Source organism: Vicugna pacos, chromosome 16 (assembly GCF_048564905.1).
Source record: "Vicugna pacos chromosome 16, VicPac4, whole genome shotgun sequence".
In the NCBI taxonomy this organism is placed as follows: domain Eukaryota; kingdom Metazoa; phylum Chordata; class Mammalia; order Artiodactyla; family Camelidae; genus Vicugna; species Vicugna pacos.
The window spans coordinates 11,872,897-11,896,913 of NC_133002.1; the positions used below are offsets into that span (position 1 = coordinate 11,872,897).

Genomic DNA, 24,017 nt, shown 5'->3' on the forward strand with positions numbered 1-24,017 from the left:
TCCATGGTGACTGCCCCGGTGGGGGCTGGGGTGCTCGCCCTCACCTCCGTTGCAGATGACGTCTGGGTCAAACCAACACGAAGGGTCAGGCCCAGGCCCCCTTCCCCCTCTAGGGAAATGCACTGGGGTCCCAGCGGAGTAGAAGGAGCCCCGAGTGGGGTCCAGCACGTATGTGGCGAACAGCTGGTCTCCAGCCGCATCTGTGTCCAGTAGTACAAACGGAGGCTCCTCAGCTCCTCCCAGAGCCCCACAGAAGCCAGGGACCTGGGCATCCTGGACGTGGTGGGCCACGGCTGCTCCCGACACCCAGCTGCCACCTGCGGCCGCCCGCGCTCGGGCCACGCCCCCAGCCAACAAGAAGACGGCGTCATAGATGGTGCCGAAGAGTGGGGATACCTGGAGAAGACGGGTAGGGGGCTCAGGGTCACTGCCCACAAACAAACGGGGACTTACCGTCCCCGCTTATCCTTTCACTGGGCCCTTCAAGCCCTTCAAGCCCACCGACTGTTTGCACCTCCTAGTTAGTGGTTCCATATCCCTCCCCATTGGCTCTCCCTTCCTCTCTCCCCATTGGCTTGCTCCTCCTCTCTCCCCAGTTGGCTAACCCACTCATTTTCCCCACTGCCCTTCCCTCTTTTCAGGATGCTTAGGCTCTTTTCATCATTGGTTACTTCTAACTCTATCACCTACAGCTCCTCTTGTCCCTCTCCTTTTGGTTGTCCTGCATATATTTTTAATATTATTACATATCACTCACTGAAAGCCTTCTTTCCCTCCTTTTGGTTGGCTTCTATTTTTTATTATTCCTTCTTTTCTTTTCCCAAGACTACTACCTGATCTCATCAGGCCTCATTATTATTCCCAGTTCGCATCTCTCACAGGGCCAGGCACGGTGTAGAGCACTAGGGATATATCAGGGTACAAGACAGAGTCTCTATCTCGAGGAATGTTTCAACTGGTGGGAGAGACAGGGATGTTAACGCAGAGCAGTGAGTGAGGGTAGGGGTAACTGAAGGAATTGAGGAGACAGGAAAGAGAGCCCCAACACAGGCTGGGGGAGGAGGAGGCTTCCAGAAGTGACCATCCCTGAAGGATGAATCAGAAATTACTGGGGGAGGGGAGGGGCAGGAGAAAGGGAACAGTATACCAGCAGCACAGAGGCAAACAAGAAGGATATATTGGGGAACCCAAAGTAGCTCAGTCTGGCTGAAGTTCAAGAAAGAAGCAGAAAGAGGAAGACAGAAACCTGATAAACCAGTGAAGGGACCTGCATCTATCCAGGGTGAGAGAAGACACTGGGAGGCTTTGAACAGGTGACACAGTCACATTTGTTAGGTTCCCAAAGTTCGATCTGATTGTTGGGTGGAGAAAGGCCTGGGGTAAGTAAATGTTGAAGCAGAGACCATTTGGGAGATTTTGTTTGGGGATTTGGACCAGAGGTGTTGTGACTTGAACCAGAGCAGTGATTGTGAGAATGGAAAAGTAGACTGATTCAAATGACCTTTAGGAAGCAAAAGTGACAGGACTTGATGCCTGCGTGTTGGGGGAAGAGTTAGAGGAATCAAGGGTGACTCCCAGGGTCTCACTTGGGCAGCTAGGTGGAAGGCTGTGCTATTTACTAAGAACTGAAGAGGGTCCACTCCCCTCCCAACATTTCCCCCACCTCTTTTTCTCTACCTGCCCTCCAGCCCATCTTACCACTATTCCTAACTCTTGTTCTCCACTTCTTACTGGTTATTCCCATCCTTTCTCCCCATTGTCTTCGACGAATCCTCTTGGTGGCGACTAGGGGACTTGGTGGGGAAGATTTCAGCCCCTCTTGGCTCACAGCACTCTCTCATGTACAATCCTTTGAGTAGAGTCTTTGTGATGCTTGGTTTACTGCCCACTGACATCTAACTTCTCTTCTCTCTTAGTTGTTTCTAGCCCCCACTTTTATGAACGGGGTGGAACTATATGGTCTGAACTGGGATTCTAGGTTCTCAGGGAATCCTGGGTATTATCAGCTGGTTGTTGGGAATAAGCTGTGAATCTAAATGATTATAGAAGCCCTTGGCTCCACCTAGGGACCTTTCTGCTTCTCATAAGATGCAAAGCTCTCAAAAAGTTAAGACCACCAGATGAAGCCCCAGAGGAAACACCTCTGAATTGGGCATGGAGGCTGGATTTGCATCCTCCCTCCTTCCTGCTCTCTTAGGAACACCAGCTGTTTATTATAGTCTGTATGTCATGGTGATGTTGGAAGTGGGTATACTTTTAAGGAGACTGCAAAAGACGTTGCAGTGTAGGGTTTGTTAGAGTTTGCTCCTTGGAGTTGGCCTTGAGAAGTCTCGTTGCCTACTCTCTAGAAGCACTTCCAATACACTAGGATGCCCAAAGCAAGATGAGAGCCTCTACATGACGCAGGAAACTCCAGGACAGGTAGAGCTGCTGGTTATTCTCTCCCTACTGGCATCCTCCTCTCCTTTCATCAACTCGAATCACTTCTCTTCCCATTGCCTCCAGCCTCCTCTGCCCTTTTGGCGAATCTCTGCGCTCTTCCCCAGCTCTCTTCCTTTCTTCTCTCCTCCCTGGTCCCTCTACCTGTTGCAGATTGAGGTCAGGGGGCAGCTCCCGATGCTCTTGGGCCTTGCGCAGGCTGTCCAGTACGCTGCTTCCCGTGGGACAGTGACGCGTGAGAGTGAGCACCGCATCGTGGGCCCTGCGAAGCTGTGAGCTGTTGGCGAGCGCGGCCAAGGCGTCTGGCCCTGGAGACAAGGCGTAGTGGAGAGTGTCGAAGGGCAAGAAGACCAGGGAGCCATCGGCCAGGCCCAGCTCCTCTGCAGCCTCCAGTAGACGGCGCTGCTCCTCGCCGCCCAGCAGCACCGAGTGCATCACCATGATCACTGCTGCGGACACACAGACTCGGCTCGGTGCTCTGCCCGCTGCCCCTCAGGACGGCCGACCGCCCCACATCCTGCAGGGGAGCCTACCTCTGACTCTGGGCCCATCCCGGACCCTCCTCAGGGCTTCCCGGGCCCCAGATAGGTCCGAGGGCTCCATGGAGGTCACCAAGGCAACGGGCAGGCCCCGGGCCCTGAGCGCGGTGGACAGTGCGCGTCCCGCCTCCACCCACAGGTCCTGGGGGGCGGTGACCAGGGCCACGTGCGCCCAGCGGAACGCGCGCAGGAGGGCGTAGAGGGCATCCGCCGCGGGCGTCACCGCGGGAGCCGTGGTGCCCGTCGCCCGCGTCCCGGGGCAGCCCCAGGGCACCAGCGCGACCCCAGCCTCTTGGGCCAGTAGCTCAGCGGGCCGGCAGGCTGCGGGGTTTACCGGCCCCACGAGGCCCGAGACGCGGGTGAGCGCGGAGGACACCGCCCCCAGTGAGCCCGGCGTCCGGCACGGCTCGGGCAGCAGCGCGACCTCGAAGCGGGGGCCGCCCTTCAGGGCAGCGTCGTGGTTCAGGCGGGCAGCGGCCAGGCGGGCGGCCAAGTCCGGGCGGGCACGGGCGAAGATGGGGTCGCAGGCCCAGGGTCCCAGCACCCCAACTGTGAACGCGGCGGAGAGGGCGGAGCGCGGCAGGAGCAGCAGCAGCAGCAGGAGCCGCAGCGGAGGCCGGGGCCCCGGCGGGGTCCGGGGAAGGCGGGGCGGAGACGGAGCCCAGTGCGCGGGGGCGCGGAGCCCACGGTCCCGAAACCCACCCGCGAGGAGGGCGCAGGCGGTCATTGCCGACTTCTGGGAGCATTGAAAAAAAAAATCAGGATGAGCGGTTGCGATCCCCAGAGCTCTCTGCAACCTCCAGTTTCGCAAAGCCCAATTAACCCGCGGTTTGTCTCTGCTTTCAAACTCCACTCCGCCTGCCGGGACGACTACATGGGGTCAGGGGCATAACCTGGAAGGACCCCCTTATCTCCGCCTGCTCTGCTCCCCGCTCCCCCTTGTCCGCCCCTCCCCCGTCTCAGAGCCATAGAAGGCCGGTGGGGACACTCCTACGCCCTTCCATCGTCTCTCCCCAGCAGAAGGGACGTGGAGTCCGTGTGGAGGGGGCTTTGCCACTCACCAGAAAGTCCGGGGCTCGGGCCCAGGGCCAGGGTGAGGGGGTCACAAGGCCGATCCTTCTGACGCCCTCCCACAGGTCTCCTTTGCCAGGGCCCAGGGCGGGGGGGTGTGGGAACAGCAGGCCAGAGCCCTTAATCTCTACAAGCTGATTAGGGTCTCTTAATCAGGCAGGGAGGGGCTGATGGAAGATGGGGCTCACTGGGGTGGGATCTGTCCTAGCTTCCAGGCAGCCAGCCAGATTCTTTCCCCTCCATGTCTCCTAACCCTCCCACCACAACCCCCAGTGTAAAAGCAGCTTGAGGCCTCCCTTTCAGGCTGCGGCCACACTACCCTGCTCAGCCTGGAAGACGACAAGATGTGCGCATGGACACCTGTGGGTGATCAATCTTAGGGTCTCAGTCCCTCCAATCTTGTTTCCAGTTCTGTCAGCGAAGGCCAAGCCCCATCCCTTGGCTGGCAAAGTCTACACCCGGAGACCAAACCCAAACCAGCCTGATCCCTACCTTTTTTGTCTCATCTGCTCACACTTGATTCTCAGACCTCCACTTCTCCATGTCTAGGTAACCATCCTTTTGGCCTTGGGAAGGTAGAACCCCAGGAAGTAATGGAAAGAGCTCTGACTTTGGGCAGACCTGAGTTCAAATTCCTCCTTATTGGCTTTGTGATCTTGGGAAAGTTAATCTCTCTGAAGGTTGTGAAAATCACCTGTGACAATGAGTATAATTGCCAGGATGACAAAACTGAAAATGGATAAGGCAATTTCAAAGAAGAATATAATGGGATACTTACCTTATTACATAGCAAAATTTATTACAAAGCTATAATAATTAAAACACTGTAGTGTTGGTGCAGGGATAGACAAATAGACCAATTGGACAGAACAGAGAGCAGCTGAAACAAACCCAGCAAAAATGGAAATTTGATGTATGAAGAACTGGACATTTCTTATCAGTGGGGTAAGAATGAGCTATTTTACAAATGGAGCTGATTTATTAGCCATTTGGAGGTGGAGAGGAGATAGAATTTGATCACTGCTTCACACTATATAAAAATCAATTCCAGGTTAAAGACATACATAAAAACGAAACTAAAAAACTAGTGAATCATTGCAATTCCAGGTTAAAGACATACATAAAAACAAAACTAAAAAACTAGTAAATCATTGTTCAACCATCAAAGGCTGGATCAGGCAAGAATGATCAGTGGATGGTAAAACTAGGGAGAAATTTTGATGAGGTTATTTCCATATCTTAAGGTGCCTTCTTAGAGACTAGACTGTTTTTGAGTTTCAAAGGGAGCAAAAAAATAAAAAGCAGTAATTACACAGTGGAGAAATCGGACAACACTCTGACCAGTGTTGGTCAACCAATGAGGGGCAGATGGACATTGTGTACTTCCAGACAATGTAACCCAAGAAAGACACAATACTACACCTATGTAATACTGCACAGATGCAACACCGCACAGTATTCACCTATGCAGTGTTCCAGCTGAGAGTGCATTTCATCAATCTAATCAAGGAAGTAGCAGATAAACACAAAATGAGGAACAGTCTACAAAAAAAAAAAAAAACAGGAGAGAAATGTATTCTTCAAAAATGTCAATATCATAGAATTCAAAGGTTGAAGATATGTTCCAGATTAAAGGGAGCTAAAAAGATATGACAATTAAATGCAATACTTGCCTCTAGTTTGGAGCCTGTATAAAGGGTTAAAGCTGCTATAAGGTTATAGGGTTCCCAGGGTTAACAAATGCTATGAAGTGTATCAACATCAAATCTGTCAACTGACAAAACTGGGACATGAATGGGAGATTTGATAAAAGTATTTCATCAATGTAAATTTTGAACTGTACTGCAGTTATGTTACAGACTATCCCTATTTGTAGGAAAAATACACTGAAGTATTTAGCTGTAAAGCACCATAATGTACGCAACTTGCCCTCAAATAGTTCAGAAAAATATATGTATCTATTTTATATTATATACTATATGTTATATATATTATACACACCAAATGATAAACACATTCGATAAAATGCTAACACTATCTGGGTAAGGGGTATATAAGTCTTCTTTGTACTATTTTTATTTTTGCAGTATTTTGTAACTTTGAAATTACTTCCAAATAAGAACTCATAAAAAAACTTTCAGATTAAAAAAGAGAATGCCTTTATCAATTCTGAGTAGGAAAGAATTTCTTAAACAAAACACATGAAGCGCAAACATAAAGGAAAAGATTAATAACTTTGAAAATATTAAAAATAAAATTTCTGGTCAAAAAGCATATCTCTGAGAGAAAACATGAGCCACCGACAAGAAGATATTTGCAAAATATTAAAAAAGGGTTAGTATCCAAAATATGTAAGATATGAAAAAGTTAACCCAGTAGACAAATGGACATAGGAATGAAAAGGCAAGTCATACGAAAAGCCTAAGGAAAAATGCTCAACTTCACTAATAATCAAGGAAATGCAAAATTAAAAATGAGATACCATTAACATTTATCAGACTGGCAAAGATAAAATGTGACAATATCAGATATTGGTATGGATCTGAGGAAACACAAACCCTACATATTTGTGATGACAATGTAAATTGGTGGGCTGTTTGGCAATTAACCTAGTAGAGTTGAAGCAATTCCACTTATAGGAATTACCTTAGAGAAACTAACATCTATTTGCATATGAAGGGACTTGTAAAAGAAGTCATTTATTCATTCAAAAAACACCCACTGGATTTCTACCGTGTGTGAGGCACTGTTCTAGGCTGTGAATACAGCAATGAACAAAGAGTTATGACCTCATGGAGGTGGACACAATCACTATATTTAGGGATTTTTTTTGTATGTTTGCTAAATATTTGATAATGAAAATTTTTTAATGTTAATAAAAATGCTTATGTCTGACGTGTAGTAGAGTCTCAAAATTTAGTAGGCATCAGTGTTCACTTATATAGTCCTAGGTGTCTTACTTTCCATAAAGATTATTTCCTTCAAATCTCTCCTCTTCTGACACAATGTCTCTAGTTGGAATCATGGATTCTCCACCCAACCCTCCCACTTCACAGATGATAAGACTGAGGCCCAGGGAGTGATTTGGCTTACTCCATGATCTCCTGATTTTCTTCTAGGGTCTGCAAACTGGCAAGTACTGTAGATAGGGATGAGGAGCAGAATTTAAAAAAAATTTTTTTAACTGTGGTAAAATGCACATAACATAAAATTCACCATTTGAGCCAGGTTTAAGTGTATAATTCAGTGTCATTACATATATTCACATTGTTGTACTGCCATCACCACTATCCATCTCTGAAACTTTTTCATCATCCCAAGCTGAAAATCCAGTAACCAATAATTCCCATTTTCCCTCCCTTCAAACCCTGGTAACCACCCTTCTACTTTCTGTCTCTATGAATTTCACTACTCTAGGTATCAAATACAGGTGGAATCATGTAGTACTTGTGCTTCTGTGACTGGCTTATTTCACTTAGCATAATGTACTCACATTTTGTCCATGTTGTAGCATGTGTCCAAATTTCCTTTATTTTTAAGGCTGAATAATATCCCATTATATGTAAAGACCACATTTTGTTTATCCATTCATCCCTCCCTGGACATGTAGGTTACTTCCACCTTTTGGCTATGGTGAATAATGCTGCTATGAATATGGGTTATGAATATCTGTTCAAGTCTCTGCTTTCAATTTTTTGAGTATATATCTAGAAGTGGAATTGCTGGATCAGATAATAATTTTATATTTAATTTTTTTGAGGAATTGCCATACTGATCTCTTCAGAGGCTGCACCATTTTATATTGGGACGAGGCAGAATATTTTAAATCCGTCCTGGTCCTCACGCCAAGATTACACAGCCAGACTTTAGCCACCACACTGCCCTCCCTTCCAGTGACCCATAGCTGAGCTTATTTAAGTTTCTCTGCTGTTGCCAGCTAAATTTCTTTTCAATCTGTAAAGCACTGAAGCAAAACAGCCCTCTTACATAAGGGGGGGGGGCTGTTCTTAAAGAAGCAGTTCTGCTGGAGTTACCAAGGGGCTGAATTACATTTAAATCCAACTCCTATAAATAACCTCAGCGGCAGGTGGAGCGCCCCCTCTGGCAGGTCTTGGTTCTTCTCCTTCTTTAGAGGGAAAGGGAAAACGTCTTCTGGGATTTTTAGTCCCTTTCCAGCCTCCCATAAAGTCATTAAATTTGGAGCTGACAGAAGGAATTAGAAGTCTCTGTTTGTGGAGTCACTGCAGCAGTAGACAAAGAAAAAAAAGTGATCCTCTAAATTTAAATGAGACAAAAAGACTTTTGAAACCAATCCGGCTTGAGTCTCAGAGTAGCAGACAAGTCCTAGCGGAGCCTAAGCCTTAAAAAGTAATTCCAGTTGAGTTAGCAAAGAACACTGAATCTAAAAAAAATACAAGGTGAAAGCCAGCATTCCATTAAACTGCAGTTGTAATGGTTAAAGAATAGTGAGGAGGGAACATAGAAATAGATCGTTTTTCCCTATTAAAGTAGAAAATAAATTTAAAATCACCATTTTTTCTCTTTCTGATTACAGAAATAATGCACGCTTCATGTACAAATGAAAGCATACAAAAATGTGTAAGTGAAAAATGATAGTAAAAAAGTTTCACAATCACCTCTGTTACTAGCTTTTAGAAATGCTTATATGAGAAAATAAATCATTCCATGTACTGCATTACAATTTGCTTCCCTCCTTCAAAATATTTTATATTTACTTTATCAAAAATACGTTTACATGTTTAAAAATAAAATAAATAAAGAATACAGTGGGGAAAAAGTTAAAAATTGGGGGGGGTAAAAAAAGACTACAGTGAAAGTCTCCTGGTCACCCTTGTCCCCTGTCACCCCACTTGCCACAAAGAGGTAACTATTGTTAAACTCTTCTGTCTCCTCTGGAGGTCCTTCTACATACACAAGCAAATAAAAACATATTTTCTTATGGTTCCCTTTTTTATGTAAAAGGTAACACTCTTCTGTACCTTACTATTTTATTTTAACAACAGATCTTGGAAGCCTTTCCATTTCTTGTTTCATAGAGAGCTGATTACAGCTGCATAATATTCCATTGATGAAGGCACCATAACCTGGTTAACCAGTTAATCTTGCTATTACTAGCACTACTCCAACAAATAACCCTCTACAGACCTCATTTTGCATGTGTGCAAGCACTCCTGTAGGGAAAACTGCAAAATCAAAGGGTATAAAAAAAAATCAGAGGATATATGCACTGTAAATTGGATGGATGTTGCCAAATTGTCCCCTACAGGGATGATACCAATTTACCAGCAATAACTAGAGTGTCTTTTTGCCCACAGCCTGGATACAGAGTGCATTTAAAATTTTTCCAATGTGATAATTTGAAAAAAATGCACAAAAATATCTCAGTATATTTTAAATTTGCATTTCTCTTATGAGTGAGGCTGAATATATTTTCACATTTCTAAGCCATTTGAATATCATCTTCTGTGAATTGATAGTTTATATCCTTTGCTCATTTTTCTATTAGGTTATTGGTCTTTTTCTCGTAATTTTAAAGCTCTTTAAATGTTAGGATAATTACACATTTGCGATACAATTTGCAAAAAAAAAATGTTCCCAGTTTATATGTTTAGTGCTTGCTTATAATGTGGCTGCATTTTGCCAAGCACATTTAAAAAATTTTTTAATGCTGTTTGAATATTATTATCTTAAAAGCCTTTGACTTGCCAAGGTTATAAACAAATTCTCCAATGTTTTCTTTAAGGACTTACAGTTTCACCTTTGATGATCCATTTGGAAGTTATCCTGATGTGAGGCATCAGTATTGGATCCAACTTTATTTTTTTCCTACTGGCTCCCATTGTCCTATTATTATTCATGGACTAATTCAGCTTTCCTTTATAGTCATCATAAAAAACACTCTATTTTCGGGTTTTCCCTTCTCTTCCATTGATCAGTCTGTCTCATATGAACCTGCACCATATTTCCTTCATTACTGAAATATTGCAGTATTTTTAAATATGGAGGAGAGTGACTTCCACTCCCTTTCTCATTGCTCTTCTTTTTCAGAATTTTCCTGGCTATTCTTACACATTAATTTTTTTAGATAGACTTTATAATCACTTTGTCTAAGTTTTTTCCCCAAAGAATTAGTACTTCCATTGTTACTGTGTTAAATTTGTAGTTTATGGAAAATTAATGTTCTATGATGTTGAATCTCTCTATGCAAGAATGTGACATATATGTTGATTTGCTCCAGTGTACTTTTGTGTCCTGGAGTGTTCTAAACTTTTCTTTCATGTAGGTTTGACATGTTTCCTGTTAAGTTTATCAGAAGGTATTTTGTCTTTTATTTTAATTGCTCGTATAGGGTCTTCTTTTAAATCTTCTAAATGGTTGCTGCTTGTTAATTTCCATTTTTCTCTTTATAATATACCTTGGGCATTTTCTCATGTTCTTAGATACAGATTTTCTTCTAATTTCCTTAAATAGTGTCCTTCTGTTTGAATGTATATAAAGGTAAAGATCTTATGATAGGGAGATAATTCTGGATTTTCTGATTGGGCCCCACATGCCATCACCAACGACCTTATAAAAGGGAAGCCGAGGGAGATTTGAGACAGAAGAAGGCAACGGAGGACAGAGGCAAGACACCATACTGCTGACTTTGAAGATGGATGAAGACGCCATGAGTTAGGGAACGCAAGGAGTGCAGCTCTAGAAGCTGGGGGGAAAAAGGAAAAGAGGTATAATTCGCAACCAATAAATGCACCCGTATTAAACGTACAACTTTGATGGGGTGATGACAGACATATATACCCCTGTGATCACCACTCCAGTCGAGATATAGACCATTCTTACCCCCTCAGAAGGTTCTCTTGTGGTCGTTTGCAGTCAGTTCTCTCCCACCCCCCACCCGGCAACCACTGGTTTCTCTCCTTATAGATTGGTTTGCCTTTTTTTTTAAAAAAAATTGAGATATAACTGACATTGTATTAGTTTTAGGTGTACAACATAATGATTTGATATATGTGCACTTGCAAAATGGTTACAATAAGTTTGGTTAACATCCATCATCACACATAATAAATTTTTTCTCTTGTGAGAATTTTTTTAAAGATCTACTCTCTTAGAAACTTTCAAACACACAATACAGTGTTGTTAACTATAGTCACCATGCTGTATATGACACCTCCAGGACTCATTTATCTTATCACTGGAAGTGTGTACCTTTTGACCACCTTTACCCATTTTGCCCACGCCCCACCTGCCCCCACCTCTGGCAGCCACCAGTCTGTTCTCTGTATCTATAAGTTCAGATTTTTAAAAAATTTCACATATAAGTGAGATTATACAAGTATTTATCTTTCTCCGATTTGTTTCATTTAGCATAATGCCCTCAAGATTCATCCATATTGTTCCAAATGGCAGGATTTCCTTCTTTTTTATGGCTGAATAATATTCCATTGAAGAATATTCCAATAATTATGCCACATTTTCTCTTTCTTTTCTAGGGGGGAGGTTATTAGGTTTGTTTGTTTGTTTGTTTGTGTGTTTGTTTGTTTATTTAATGGAGGTATGAGGATTGAACCCAGGACTTCCATGCATGCTAAGCATGTGCTTTACCACTGAGCTATACCTTCCCTAGACCACATTTTCTTTATCCATTCATCTGTTGATGGACAGTTAGGTTTTCTCCATGTCTTGGCTATTGTAAATATCGTGGCTATGAACATCGGAGTGCCAATATTGCTTCGAGATAGTGATTTCATTTCCATCAGCTGGATACTTACAAGTGGAATTACTGGATCTTGTGGTAGCTCTATTTTTAATTTTTTGAGGAACCTCCGTACTGTTTTTCCATAGTGGCTGCACCAATTTACATTCCTACTAATAGTGCATAAGGGCTCCCTTTTCTCCACATCCTTACCAATACTTGTTATTTCCTGTCTTTTTTATAAATAGTCCTTCTAACAAGTGTGAGGTGATATTTTATTTTGGTTTTTCCTTTGGCTTGCTTTTGAAATTTCTCTTCCTCTCCACTCACCATTATCCCCCCATCTCAATCAGAAAGTTGAAAAGAATCTAGATTCTAGAATTCTAGTTCCAGATTTTCAAAAATACTGTCTTTTATTTTTTAATATTATGTCTTTCCTGTTTTTATGATTCTTTCTAATCAGCTGCATTAGGTTTCTCAAATATTTGGAAAAGCAATTAAGACTTTACCACGTTTTGCTGGCTTCCGTTCTCACCATTGTTCCTTGTTTATCGTGTTTTACTGTTTATTGTGTTCTCAGTTCTGATTCATGTTTAGGTAGCAGGGTTGTAAGTTTACACACACACTCAGATGTGCCTGCGATGAGAATGCTTTATATCCGTCACTGATCTTCCTTCCTTTCTCATGCCAGCAGCAGGAGAAAATACGTTAACCATCAGGTTAACGGGAATCTGCCTCCTTCAGATTAGATGCTCTCTTTGAAGTAAATATACAGTCACTTCCAAGTTCATCTCCTTGACAGGGCTGGCCTTCCGCTTTTTATTGCCTTTCCCAAAGCGGCATCTGGACACAGTGGAAGAGGGGAGCTATGCCTGTGCTGCCCTTAGTGGTTCCTACCCAGGCTGGGCTGGCCTGGCCTCTGGACTGGTGTATGCTGGGGGCAGCAGGTTCCACCTGGCCTGAGGCTTGTCATGACATCTACAGCATCTGACTCTCCATGTCCATCAGTGACTCCCTTCTTCCACCCAAGACCTCAGCTGGCTCAGGGGCCTCACAGCAGATTAGCAACTTCTCACTGTCAGGCTGGGAGCCCTGGATGCCTTGCATCACACTCAGTCTGGAGGCTCTTCTCTCCCCCAACATCCCTCTGTGTCTTCTGCACTCTCGCCCAAACCCCTGTTGGGTGCACCCATTAAACAACAACTTTCCCTCCTCCCTCCCTCTGTCAACCTCCATTCTACTTCCTGTCCCTGTAAATTTGCTTATTTCTTATTCTAGTACCTCATGTAGATGGAATCGTAAGGTGTCCTGTATCTAGCTGACTTCACTTAGCATGATGTTTTCAGGGCCTGTCCACAGCATAGCACATATCAAAATTTCATTCCTTCTTATGGCTGAATAATATGCCATATATGGACCAGGTTGTTATTTTTTATGAACGTCGTAGATACATATTTTTGAGAATGTTAATTTGAATATTTTAAATACTGTTGTATTTCCTCCATTCCCCTGGGGACCGTTCTTTTCCAGATTGCCCTTCCTGATCTACCTTTTTCAGGACGCTCATGGTCCTTACTTGTGCGATTATTCTCCGTTGGCTGTTTACACTTAGGTGTGGATGGAAGTGGTCAGGAATAGAGACTCTGGATATCTGCACAGATCATCTTTTGCTTTCTCATGGAACCCTCTCCCCTCCGCAGTGGAGGGCTGTCGGCCCGCTGGATGCTCCGTAAGTGGAGAGGAGGCAAAGGGCCTATTTCCCTGCAGGGACTGGACCAGCCACCAGGCGTCCCAGGGATAAGGCGAGGGGCTGCAGGGACTGGAGCAACCCAGACCCCAGGGCATCCAGGGCTATTCTGCCCACCGCTCTGTGGAGCCAAGTTGGGGCAGGGTCACTCTCTCCTCAGCCTCCCCTTCTCTGGCCTCAGCGGTGTACCTCAGAGTTGTCAGTGTGCGGCGGGGCTCGGAAACGGCGGGAATTTGCTGGGGCGCTGCCGCGTCCACCCACTCCTGCACCAGCCAAGCGAGTCCCCTGCTGGCTTAGTGAGAGAGGAAGGGTCACGCACTTGGCCACTGGGCACCAGCTCGGAGGCTCCGGGACCGTGTGCTCGGAGCTGGCGGTTCTCTGCGCTTCTTCCGAGGAGTCCTCCTTTGTGGGGAGCGCTCAGCCCAGGACCTCTTGGCCTCTCTCCCAGTGGAAACAACACATTTCCTCAAATCCCTCAAATATTCAGTTCTGTTGATGGTATTCTCTCCAGCTTTTTCTTTGATGGAACAGGTTTTTTTCTTGTATTTCTCTTTTTGATCATTTCCAGGGGATTTGGAGAGAAAAGACAGGTGGGTATTTGGGACAGTCCATGAAATCAGAAGCCAATGAAGTTATATTTGTCTGGTTATTAAAATTCTACTGCATTATAGTTTTCTGTTTCTCTTCTTCTGTCTTCCTTATTTTTCTCTTTTTTGCTGGTTATACAATTTGATTCCTAATGGTCTAGCACATTCTAAACTCACTGCATGATTTTGGGACGTTTTGTTCAGGATTATAGTTCTGAACTACAAAGTTTTATGGGAAAGGGCTGCGATCAGGATTATAAATAGCAGCAATTATATGTAATTTTGAACTAGGAAAGATGTCCTAAATTAACCTAGATATATTCAGACTACTGGGACAGGTGGTGGACTGAAATAAAAAAAAAAACAATGTTTTCCACTAGGGGGAGCTGTAGGCTATGTCTGAAGTTTGTTTTTTTTCTAAGAGAAATGTTTCATTATGTCTTTCATCTGCCACTTTAAAATATGATTCTCCTGGTAGATTCTGTGACGGCCCTTGAGGCCAAAGAGACTAAGTCGGAAAGCCTTAACAGTGTGTTGTAAGTGGTAACTTGAAGGATAGGGCTTCAGGTATGGCTGGACTCAGGTGTAGACAACCCCAAGTCACAGGCTTTGCTCTCCTGCCTTTGTGATTGGCTTTATTGTCCAAAAGGCCCTCCTCTTATAGCGGCAAAGTGGCTGCAGCAGTTCTGACCTCCTATCGTCCCAGGCTTAATTCCAACCACAAAGACCTCACCCACCCAATGGCTTCAATAAAAGTCTGAGAATTGAGTCTCTCAACTTGGATTGGCCTGACTTTGGTCGAGTGTCCACTCCTGAGCTCATCTCGGTCACCTGGGAATGTGGTGGAGTGGCAAGGCCTGGGTCACCTGGGGCTGAGGGTGGAGCCAGCCTAACCCAGATGAAACGGACAGAGGGTGGAGGGGTCTACAGATGAAAGCAGGCTCTGCTACTGGGAGCTGGGTGCTGGGCAGCCCTTAGAAAGCATGGTGAGGCCACAAGGGGGATGGAGTGAGATCATGTGGAGGTGGGGGCAGGGGGAAAAGAAGGATCCCTTGAAGGATCAGCTTGAAGGATCAGCTTCAGACCGGAGAGATTCCTCGGCCAGACGTTGTGATGAGCAGGCAGCGCCCATATGGGCATCTCTTTAATAGTCCAGTTTTCCACTGCCCTTCTGCACAATCCAATGGCCAGGCCATTAACCACCATCCATGGGTTGGTAGAAACTCAAACACAGGATCCAACATCACGCAATTCAGGCTACTGAGCGAAACTGATTTTACCTTCCTCAATCAGTGTGATGGTCTTTCAAACAGGATGCTGTCTGTTCATCTTGGAGCTGCCATCCATAAACCAAGAAGCTCTTTTTCAGTCAATAGAGAACTGTTCATTGGGTTGCCCAAGTGGCCCAAGTGCCCACAGGATCCAGCAGCTCTTCAGGTGCATCCAACATTGGCCCTAAGGGAAGAGACTACCTGCTTTTGAGTACCGCCTTGCATGCGCCTGGTAGCATGTTCCTCTAGAAGCCATTTCCATTTTGTTATGGAACTTTTCTGGGCTCTGCTCTCCCCATTGGAGTGTTTCTTCAACATCATCCAAGACATAGGTATTTCAGGTTCAGTATTATTTTATATCCTTTAGTCATAGGGGCAGTTTCAATTATGTCCAATAGCAAGCTAGTAACTGTCTCTCAAGTAGAAAATTCTGGGTCCAAAATCCCAGTGGTCATTGTTGGGTGGTGTTTTACCATAGTCTACGTCTGCACTGCACACAGGGCTGCTGCACAGGCAGTCTGTCCAACCAGGACTGTAGCTTCTAACAGGGCATTAATTAAAGTGGTAATCTCCTTTTGTCCACCAGATGTCCCATACTGTGTGGGCTCAGGCAAATCTATTGGTTCCCATCTCGAATGATCAATCATATTGGCAGAAGGACAGAATTCTATATCTTCTGCTTTACAATACTAGCTAAGTCAGATACAATATCCATCCCCAAAATACATTCAGGTAAAGGGGACAAAACCACTTCACATAAAGTCTGTTCAAACATTATAGTTTTTATGCAAACGTTCACCTTAATTCCATCAACTGTTGTATTCCCATATCCTCCCAATCTAACTCACCAACAGGCTTTGGAACCAAAGTGTATGGGGCTCTGATGTCAAGGAGTCCCAGAAAGTTCTCTGATCTATCTACTGACCATTTTACCCACTCACATGGCCTTAAGTACCCAGCCAGGGGTGAGGCCAAGGGACTCAGGCCTTTTCAAAAGTCCTTATTTGATTAGACTGTGGTACTAGGGTCTCAGGCAATTTGAAGTAAGGTTTCTTATTGACATCTTTGCCTTCTGGCTTTTTAGATTTCTCCACACTATAGTGAATAAAGCAGATTTGTTTAGGGTCCTTCAATATTGGTGGACCATTAAGGGCTGGTCCACCCAAATTGCAAGAGTGCTGCATTAACCTTTGTTTTTCCATCAACAGATGAATTGAGAAAGAAGATGTGGTATATATATACAACAGACTACTATTCAATCATAAAGAAGAATGAAATTTTGCAACACTTCGACTTGGAGGGTATTATGCTAGGTGAAATAGATAAGACAGAGAAAGACAAGAACTACATATCACTTATATGTGGAATCTGAAAAATGCAACAAACTAGCGAACTTAAAACCCTAACCCCAAATGCCACGGGTTCTAGGAAAAAATACTCAGTTCCAGCTAGAAAAACCTTTCCAGGGATCTACATTTGACTTTATCCACTCAAGTCCTTGTATAGGAAGCAAAGGACTGAACATTTACACAAGAGTTTAAATCTTTAGATGATGATTCTGTTGGGATAACTGAAGGCTACAAGAAATCTGTATTGGAAAGGACTATTTTAGCACAAAACAAATTATTAACCAAAAATGGGGAAAAAAATTTCCCTCCTAAGCTTGACAGGTCGTCAGCTCTAAAATTTTAGAGTTAAAGGTTCTATCAGGCATTGCCTAAGATAAGAACCTATATGGCAAGGCTGAAAAACTCTGCTCAAGGATTTAGTTGCTTAGCCAGGGTGATGATGTAACTGAAAAAAAGAGTTTTAGAAAGAACGGAAAAAGGAGAAATCCCACCCCCTCACCACCCACTGGAAATCAGACCTTCCTCCAGCTTGTGCAAGGGTTCCTCGGCCATGCCAGCTCCAGGACTCCTGCCCTCATAGGACGGCAACAACACCTCTAAAGCACAGAACCCCAGGCTTTGCTTCGATGTTGTGCCACAGTATCTTCATTTTCCCTTTCTTCAAGGTCAGAAAGATCATGAAGCTGGTAGAATTTTGGTGATGAGTATTCTTGTTTTTTGTTTTTTTTTCAATGGAGGTACTGGCGGTTGATCCCAGGACCTCATGCATGCTAAGCACATGCTCTACCACTGAGTTACACCCCTACCCAGGACTCTGAATTAAAGTCAATTCTTCAAGATATTTTCTTATTATAAGGAAAAACTAAACTCCAGCAAGCCCACTTAATAGTAGAGGTGTCCTGTTGCTTCAAAATCAAGTAAGGCTCGCAAATGAATTACTAGATATGGACAACTATTTTTTATTGTATACCATACAGATACTGGAGAAAATTATGACCACCACCACCAAGTCAATGAGATTATCGTTAATTCTACATGGAAGGTCAATGCTCAGAAACTCGTCTTTCACATCTCCCCACAACCCAGTTCTAATCTTCTCTCTGAAGTCTAGGATTTCAATGTTGAAAGGAGTCTGGTTAGTCAAAGAAAATCTACAGTTTACCTTTATGATCCTTTTTGACCATCCATTGAATCCAAAGTACAAATTGGCCAATTCTTGGCACCTGGAGCTGCTTAGGGCAAGGGCATTAAGTTGAACTGCCTTACGTCTGGTGCCCAGATGAACCTAAAGACCTAAGAGGCCTAAAAATATCACAACTTGACACAGAGACTTATTTTGGATACACCTGAGATTTATCCATACCAATTTGATAAGAGTGGTTGTGAAGATTAAATAGGACCACAGTTTAAGCAATCAGTTCATAGGAAGCCCTAAATAAATATTACTTTTAAATCAATACTTTCCTGTATCACTTTCAGGGCCTCTGATTAATCAAAAGGTTTCCCTGACCTCTGGTGGTGAAGGTGATGATGAAAGCAACCAAGGAAGTCCCAATCATTGTTAACATGTTGGCATACATCTCTCTCCTCACTGCCTAGCAAGGTCAAGGTCTGCCCACACAGAAGCAGATTACTAGATCAACTCTTTCTGCATTGACCCCAAGGCATACACATAGGTTGACTATGTCCCACCTCCAACTCCTGCAGTTCTGTTTGAATCAGAAGGAAACAAAAGGGTCTCAGCAAAGGGTCTCTAAGTCTCACTGCTGGTTACAGAGGAGCAGTGTAACAGCAGCCCCCGCAATGCCTGACCACCGCGAGCACTGGCTCTCGTGTGTGGATGAGACCCTCACACCCAGACCCCCTGGGGGCACAGACATAGGAGTATGAGAGGTCAGACAGCCCCGGCACCCAGCTGTGACTGTCCAGTCTTGCTCCGGAGCCCCGATTCCTTGTTCACAATCCAGTGTCCGATCACAAGCTGCCAGTCATAGCCCACGAGCAAGAACATGTGGACAACTCTGTGTAGCACCCCTCACTGCCAGAAACTGGCTGGGAGCCTGTGCACGCACCCTTGAGAGGTGGGCTGCAAGAGAAGTGGGGAGCAGTGCCGCTGGTCGGGCGGGGGAAGCGGTCTCAGGCCCAGGGAGCTGGTGCTCAGGGGCTGCAGAGCGTCCGTCTGACCCCAATGGACACCTTGACCGTCCTCCACCCGCAGTGTTCAACTACGCCTGGGTCCCTCCTCCTCTCAGGCCTTCTGAAATCCAGAACCTACTCCCCAGCCGTGTCTCCCTCCTCAATCCCCAACGGGCTGCAGCATTCCTGCTGACCCCCAACCTCTTCTTCCTGAAGGGGTCCCCTCTCTCAATGTCTAGGAATGGGCTTTCCAGAACCTCTAGGCTCCCTGGCCGCTCCTCAGCCTCTGCCCAGGGCTCCTGACTCACCGTCTCCTGCACAGCTGCCTGGAAGACCTCACCTGATCCTGGGCTTCTACCACCAGCTCTGGCCTGATATCTCCCTAACCTCTGGCCTCAGCTACTCTCAGCCCACCAGATCTGTGACTCCATCTGCTCCAGGACAGCTTCACCTGCATGTCCCACAGCCCCTCATCCTAAGCACAACCCAAATGGAAACTGGCATGTCCACCAGATCTGTGCCCCAGTAGTCCCCCAGCAGGGCTTCGCTCTCTGCCCCCCTGCTCATATCCAAAGACCATCTCACCCTGATGATTCCCCCTTGGAGATCTCCGTCCAAGGCACCCCAGCTCTCCCGCTCCCCAGCGCTGCTCCTGCTATGGCCGTCCTCTCTTCTTGGACCATCACAACTAAGTCCCCCTAGCTCCAGCCACCCTCCAACCTGCCATCCATCCTTGAGGGCGCTTGTCGGATACAAGGAGGACCCTGTCTGTCCCCTGCCCAGTGCCCCACTATCCCCATAACCCAGAGAACTAGCTTACCCCACACTGGCCAATTCCCACTGAAAAAATGTTAGATGACTGAAGAGACACCTCTCACATGAACGCGTGGATTCGTGTACATATACATATTCATATGTGACTCCAAGAGTAGTTTTCTAAAACTTGGACAGCTGCCTCCACATGCAGATGAGTAGCAAACGTGTATTAAAATAAAACCTCAAAAACAGCCGATGACACAGTTTATCAGGCACGTGTGAGCTCACAGTGGTGATTTTATAGCCTAGCCAAGGAGTGTTGATGCTTGTAGGACAGAATTAAGTGTATCCACATTTCCAGACACTTCACACAGCACTGGGACACCCGGGGGCTCAGCCATCAGCACGTTTAAGAACCTCCACCCCAAAGCAAAGCCCAACTCCCTGGCCCAGCATACGGGGGCCTTTACAACTCGCCTGTCCACTCTCATACCCATCAGGGTCCCTCTGGTCAGTGAGTCCTTTCAGGCCCTTAGAGGCTCTAGGCACAGCACCCCACACCCGCCCCTGCACCAGCAGCAGCAGACCCTAAACCTCCAGCACAAAGCCGGCCTGAGACGCCCACTAGGACGGGACTATTGTCCGGCTGCCTGCACTGCTGGTACTGCTTGGTCTGGGCCATCTCCCACCCAGGCTGGGACATCCAGGGGCAAGGGCTAATCTGATCCCCCTCCTCCTGGTCCCTTGAGGTGCAGCCCAGCCTACACAAGGACTCTGCATGTGTGATGGACTGAACCAAGGAGGGACAGCAGGTGCAGGCTACCCAGACCCTGGAAACCCAACCCCAGAGCACATGCCTGGGCAGGGTGGAAAATCCCACCTAAGGGCCACTGCACACACCATGGGAACATTCTAACCTGCCACTCCAGGAGGCCCCACGCTCAGGGGCGTGACTGGTCCACACAGGCCTCCGCCCCACCCCCACGCGGTGTGGGCCTCTGGCCGGTCACTGACCCCAGAAATCTAGACTGCCCACGGCTCTTTCCCCCTGGTTCCCCTGTCTCTTCTTTCACGGTAAGGATTTACCCCTGCAAGTTTCCAAATGCCCGGCTGCACCCCAACAGTCTGCATTCTCCTCCGCTCAACACACAGAAGGGCTTGAGTTCTCAATCCAGGTTAATCAATAACTCAAGCCGTCAGCGTTCAGTGAAGCGGCAACGCGGGGAGCGCGTGAATGGAGGTGGGGGGTGAAGGGTTGCTGACCGTTCCAAGACACAGGCCCGGGGCAGTGTCGAACAGTGAGGGGCAGCACTTCAGCGCCCAAGCCCTTAGTGCCAAGGCACAGTGGAGAGAGGGGAACAGAACAGCGCACGGCTGCAAAGAAGGGAGAGGCCCGAGACAGGTGCAGAGGGCAGGCTAAGCCGGCTTCTCCGAAAGATGGCCGGACCCCCACAACCGAGTCGCAGCGGCGGGTGGCGGGAGAGCCCCGGCACCCGCACGCACTCCGGACCTAGCGGCGGCGAGGGTCGCGGAGTCCCCCTTTCCCGGCGCCTGAGCACAGACGCCCGCGCTCGCCGAGGCTCACCTGGCCGCGGCCGGACAGCGAGAAGGTGGCGTGGCTGGCGAAGCGCGCGGTGCCCAGGCGGGGCGCACGGTCTGGGACTCCTGGGGCGGGCGGAGGGCTGGGCGTGCCGGGCGCGGGGGTCAGCCCGGTCGCCAAGCCCAGCGCCTCCACCTGGCGCGTCAAGCGCTCGAGTTGCCTCTGCAGCCGCTGGCTGTCGCGCTGCAGCTCGGCCACCGTGCGCGCCAGCGGCCCGGCCAGGCGCAGCGCCTCGGCCACGCGCTGCTCCATGCCGCGCTGCAGCCCCTGCATGTCCTCGTGCAGTGCGCGAACCGCGCCCTCCAGCGCCGCCTCGTAGCGGCCTAGCGCCTCGCGCACCGTGCGCGCCTCCTCGGCGTCGGGGGCCGGCTCCAAGGCCGAGCCGGGCGCGCGGGTCTCAAGGAGAGCTGGTCTGGCCGAGGGAGCAGCCGAGCTCTGCAGCTCCGAACCGCTGCTGGCCTCCCAGGGCCGGGTTCGCCGGAGGGGCGGTGGGAGGGGCGGGCAGAGGGCGGGGCGAGCCCGGCGAGCCCGGCGAGCTCCGGGACTGGGCGCCGCTTGGGGGCGGGGCCTGGCGGCTCGGGGTCACCCCCCAACCCCAGCCCCTGTGACCCACGCGATGCGGCGAGGGGGAGTGGCGCCAGTGGCGCCGGAGAAGAAGAGGTTGGCCAGCCTCTCGTCTCCCTCGGTGCGGAGCTCAGGGGGAGTGCCGAGGCGGAGACCCCCATTGACCCTGGAGAAGCAGTGTGCGACATGTGGGAGGGACTGCGGGCCACCAGAGGAAGGCCTCGACCTCCAAGTGGACTTGATTTTGGAGACAGCGGACGTGGGTTATGCGTTCCCACGGGGCTCTGACTCTCAGGGCCCAGGTACTACTGGGGGTAGGGATCCCCCACTGCTCTGGGGTACCTGAGAGCAGCAGCAGTAACCCCCAGAACTGTCTCCCTGTGCACATGACTGCCCGCTCTAAGCCGTGGACGCGGCCCTCACAAGCACATACTTACGTGTGGCATCTTTGCCTGGAATTTCTTGCACCTAAGGGAGAGGGAGACAGGTGGTGAGGTCCCTCCTTGTCTCTGCAATTATGCACCCTCCCCTCCCAGCCCCACTCTGTGTAACAAGATTCCTGTGTCCTTCCTGCCAGTGGTCACGGGGCTCCGAGCTCACTGAGTGGCCCCTGTTGGGGCATCCACAAGTGACTGAGGTCAGACAGAGAAGAGAAGGTGTGCTTAGGACCGAATCTCCAAATTCTTGGGTCAGAGACCGTGGGACTAATCACCTCTCTCCCTCCATCGGAGTCTCGGTCCCTGGCCTGTAACCACAGGCCAGGGCTCCCACCTCGATTCCCTCTCAACACTCCTTTCATGCTGGAACCCAGATATTCCTTCCTTCCATACCCCCCAACCTCCAAACATCATGAGAAAGGGAGGAGTGAAAATAGCTGTTGCTTCAGAATGACAGAACGATGGGCAAAGGTGCTGTCTGATCTCACTTACAATGTAAAATTGATTTAAAATAAAAAGTGGGAGCATCTCATCCTTCTTTGTGCAAAAAGCCTTTCCTGATTAGCCTTTTCCTTCCCAGGCCTGGCCCACTTGAAGGAGGGCTAGTGGCTGGGCAGGCACAGCCAGGTGGCAGGGGAACAAGAGGCCTGAAAGACTTGTTCCTGTCACACTAGGCTTCCCAAGACGTTTGCAGCCACAGACCTCCTGGACTGGCCTGCTCTGCCCCAAAGGAGCTGGATCAGCCTAACAGATGCTGAACGCCAATCCCCCCCCTCCCTCCTCCACAGGGACAGGAAGGAACACTGGGTTACCTAATCCAAGGAGCCTTCCAGCAATTATTTCATGAGAAACTCAAATACCAAAAGGCGTGCATGGGGTGTGTGTGTGTGTGTGTGTGTGTGTGTGTGTGTGTGTGTGTGTTTTGTAAGTAGCTCTCTGCACAGAGTGAGCCAGACTGCTCCCTGCATTCTTTCTCTGGGTGGAATCTTTGATAAAGACTAGGAGAGAGGCTTCTGCTACAGCTTCTGCCCCAAGTAGCACTCAGCCCCTCCAGGTCTGAGCACGGGAGCCTGGAGTTCGGAGACCCTGGTCTCTGCCAGAAAAGCCCAGCCACTTCCTTTGCAGGACCTGAGGAATGACCAGGTGGGGAAGTTCAGGAGGGACTGAATGGCTTGGTCCCTTGTCCCATAGCTGATGTGCACCTGGGCCTGTGCTTGGTCCGGCAGCATAGAGGGGAGTGGGAGCAGGCAGGGGTCTGGCCTTCTCTCCCAGCTTCCCAGAGAAGGATGGCTGGCCGGGTCTCTAGGCTGGGAACCCTAATGGTTAATAGATTCTAGAGACTAGCTTCCCAGGATCCATCCACACTCTCCCACCTCAGGCAGGTTATCTGGTCTCTCCTGATGTACCATGATGACATCTGGGAGGGGCTGGGCAGGGCTCCATCTGTGACTGGCAAGGGCAGAGATGGGGCTTGCAGTGGGTTTTGGGCAGACAGTACCAGAATCAAACCATCCCCCTTGGCTTCTCTGACTGCTGACAGTCAGACCACTGAGTCAGTAGCGGGAGATGAGCCTAGGGGAGGAGAGATGAGGAGTGGGAGGAAGAGAGGCAGAGGGGCAGGGAGAGAAGGAGGGAGGGAGGAGGGGGTGATGCTGAGGTGGGGAGGGGGTGATCGACGACCAGTGCTACCCAAGAGCTGGCTCCATGCCACTTGGGGGGAGGCTGCAGCTTGCCCCAGGCCCCAGGGGCTCCTCACAGCCATCCCCTCAAGGCCCCTCCTCTAACCCTCCCCCAGCTCCTGCCG

General features: G+C 48.0%; 1 protein-coding gene across 1 annotated transcript in view; it reads right to left on the bottom strand.

Annotated features, from left to right (window-relative positions):
- The window catches only part of GUCY2D (guanylate cyclase 2D, retinal), a 33,575-nt gene extending 12,053 nt beyond the window's left edge, over positions 1–21,522 (bottom strand). The window contains exons 1-4 of the mRNA XM_072940676.1: positions 21,198–21,522; positions 2,973–3,714; positions 2,584–2,888; positions 45–396 (exon numbers count right to left, since the gene is read on the bottom strand). Coding sequence (XP_072796777.1) covers positions 45–396; positions 2,584–2,888; positions 2,973–3,714; positions 21,198–21,485 — 1,687 coding nt within the window. The 5' untranslated portion in view covers positions 21,486–21,522. The remainder of the gene's footprint in view (positions 1–44; positions 397–2,583; positions 2,889–2,972; positions 3,715–21,197) is intronic.
- Between the last annotated feature and the right edge of the window lie 2,495 nt (positions 21,523–24,017).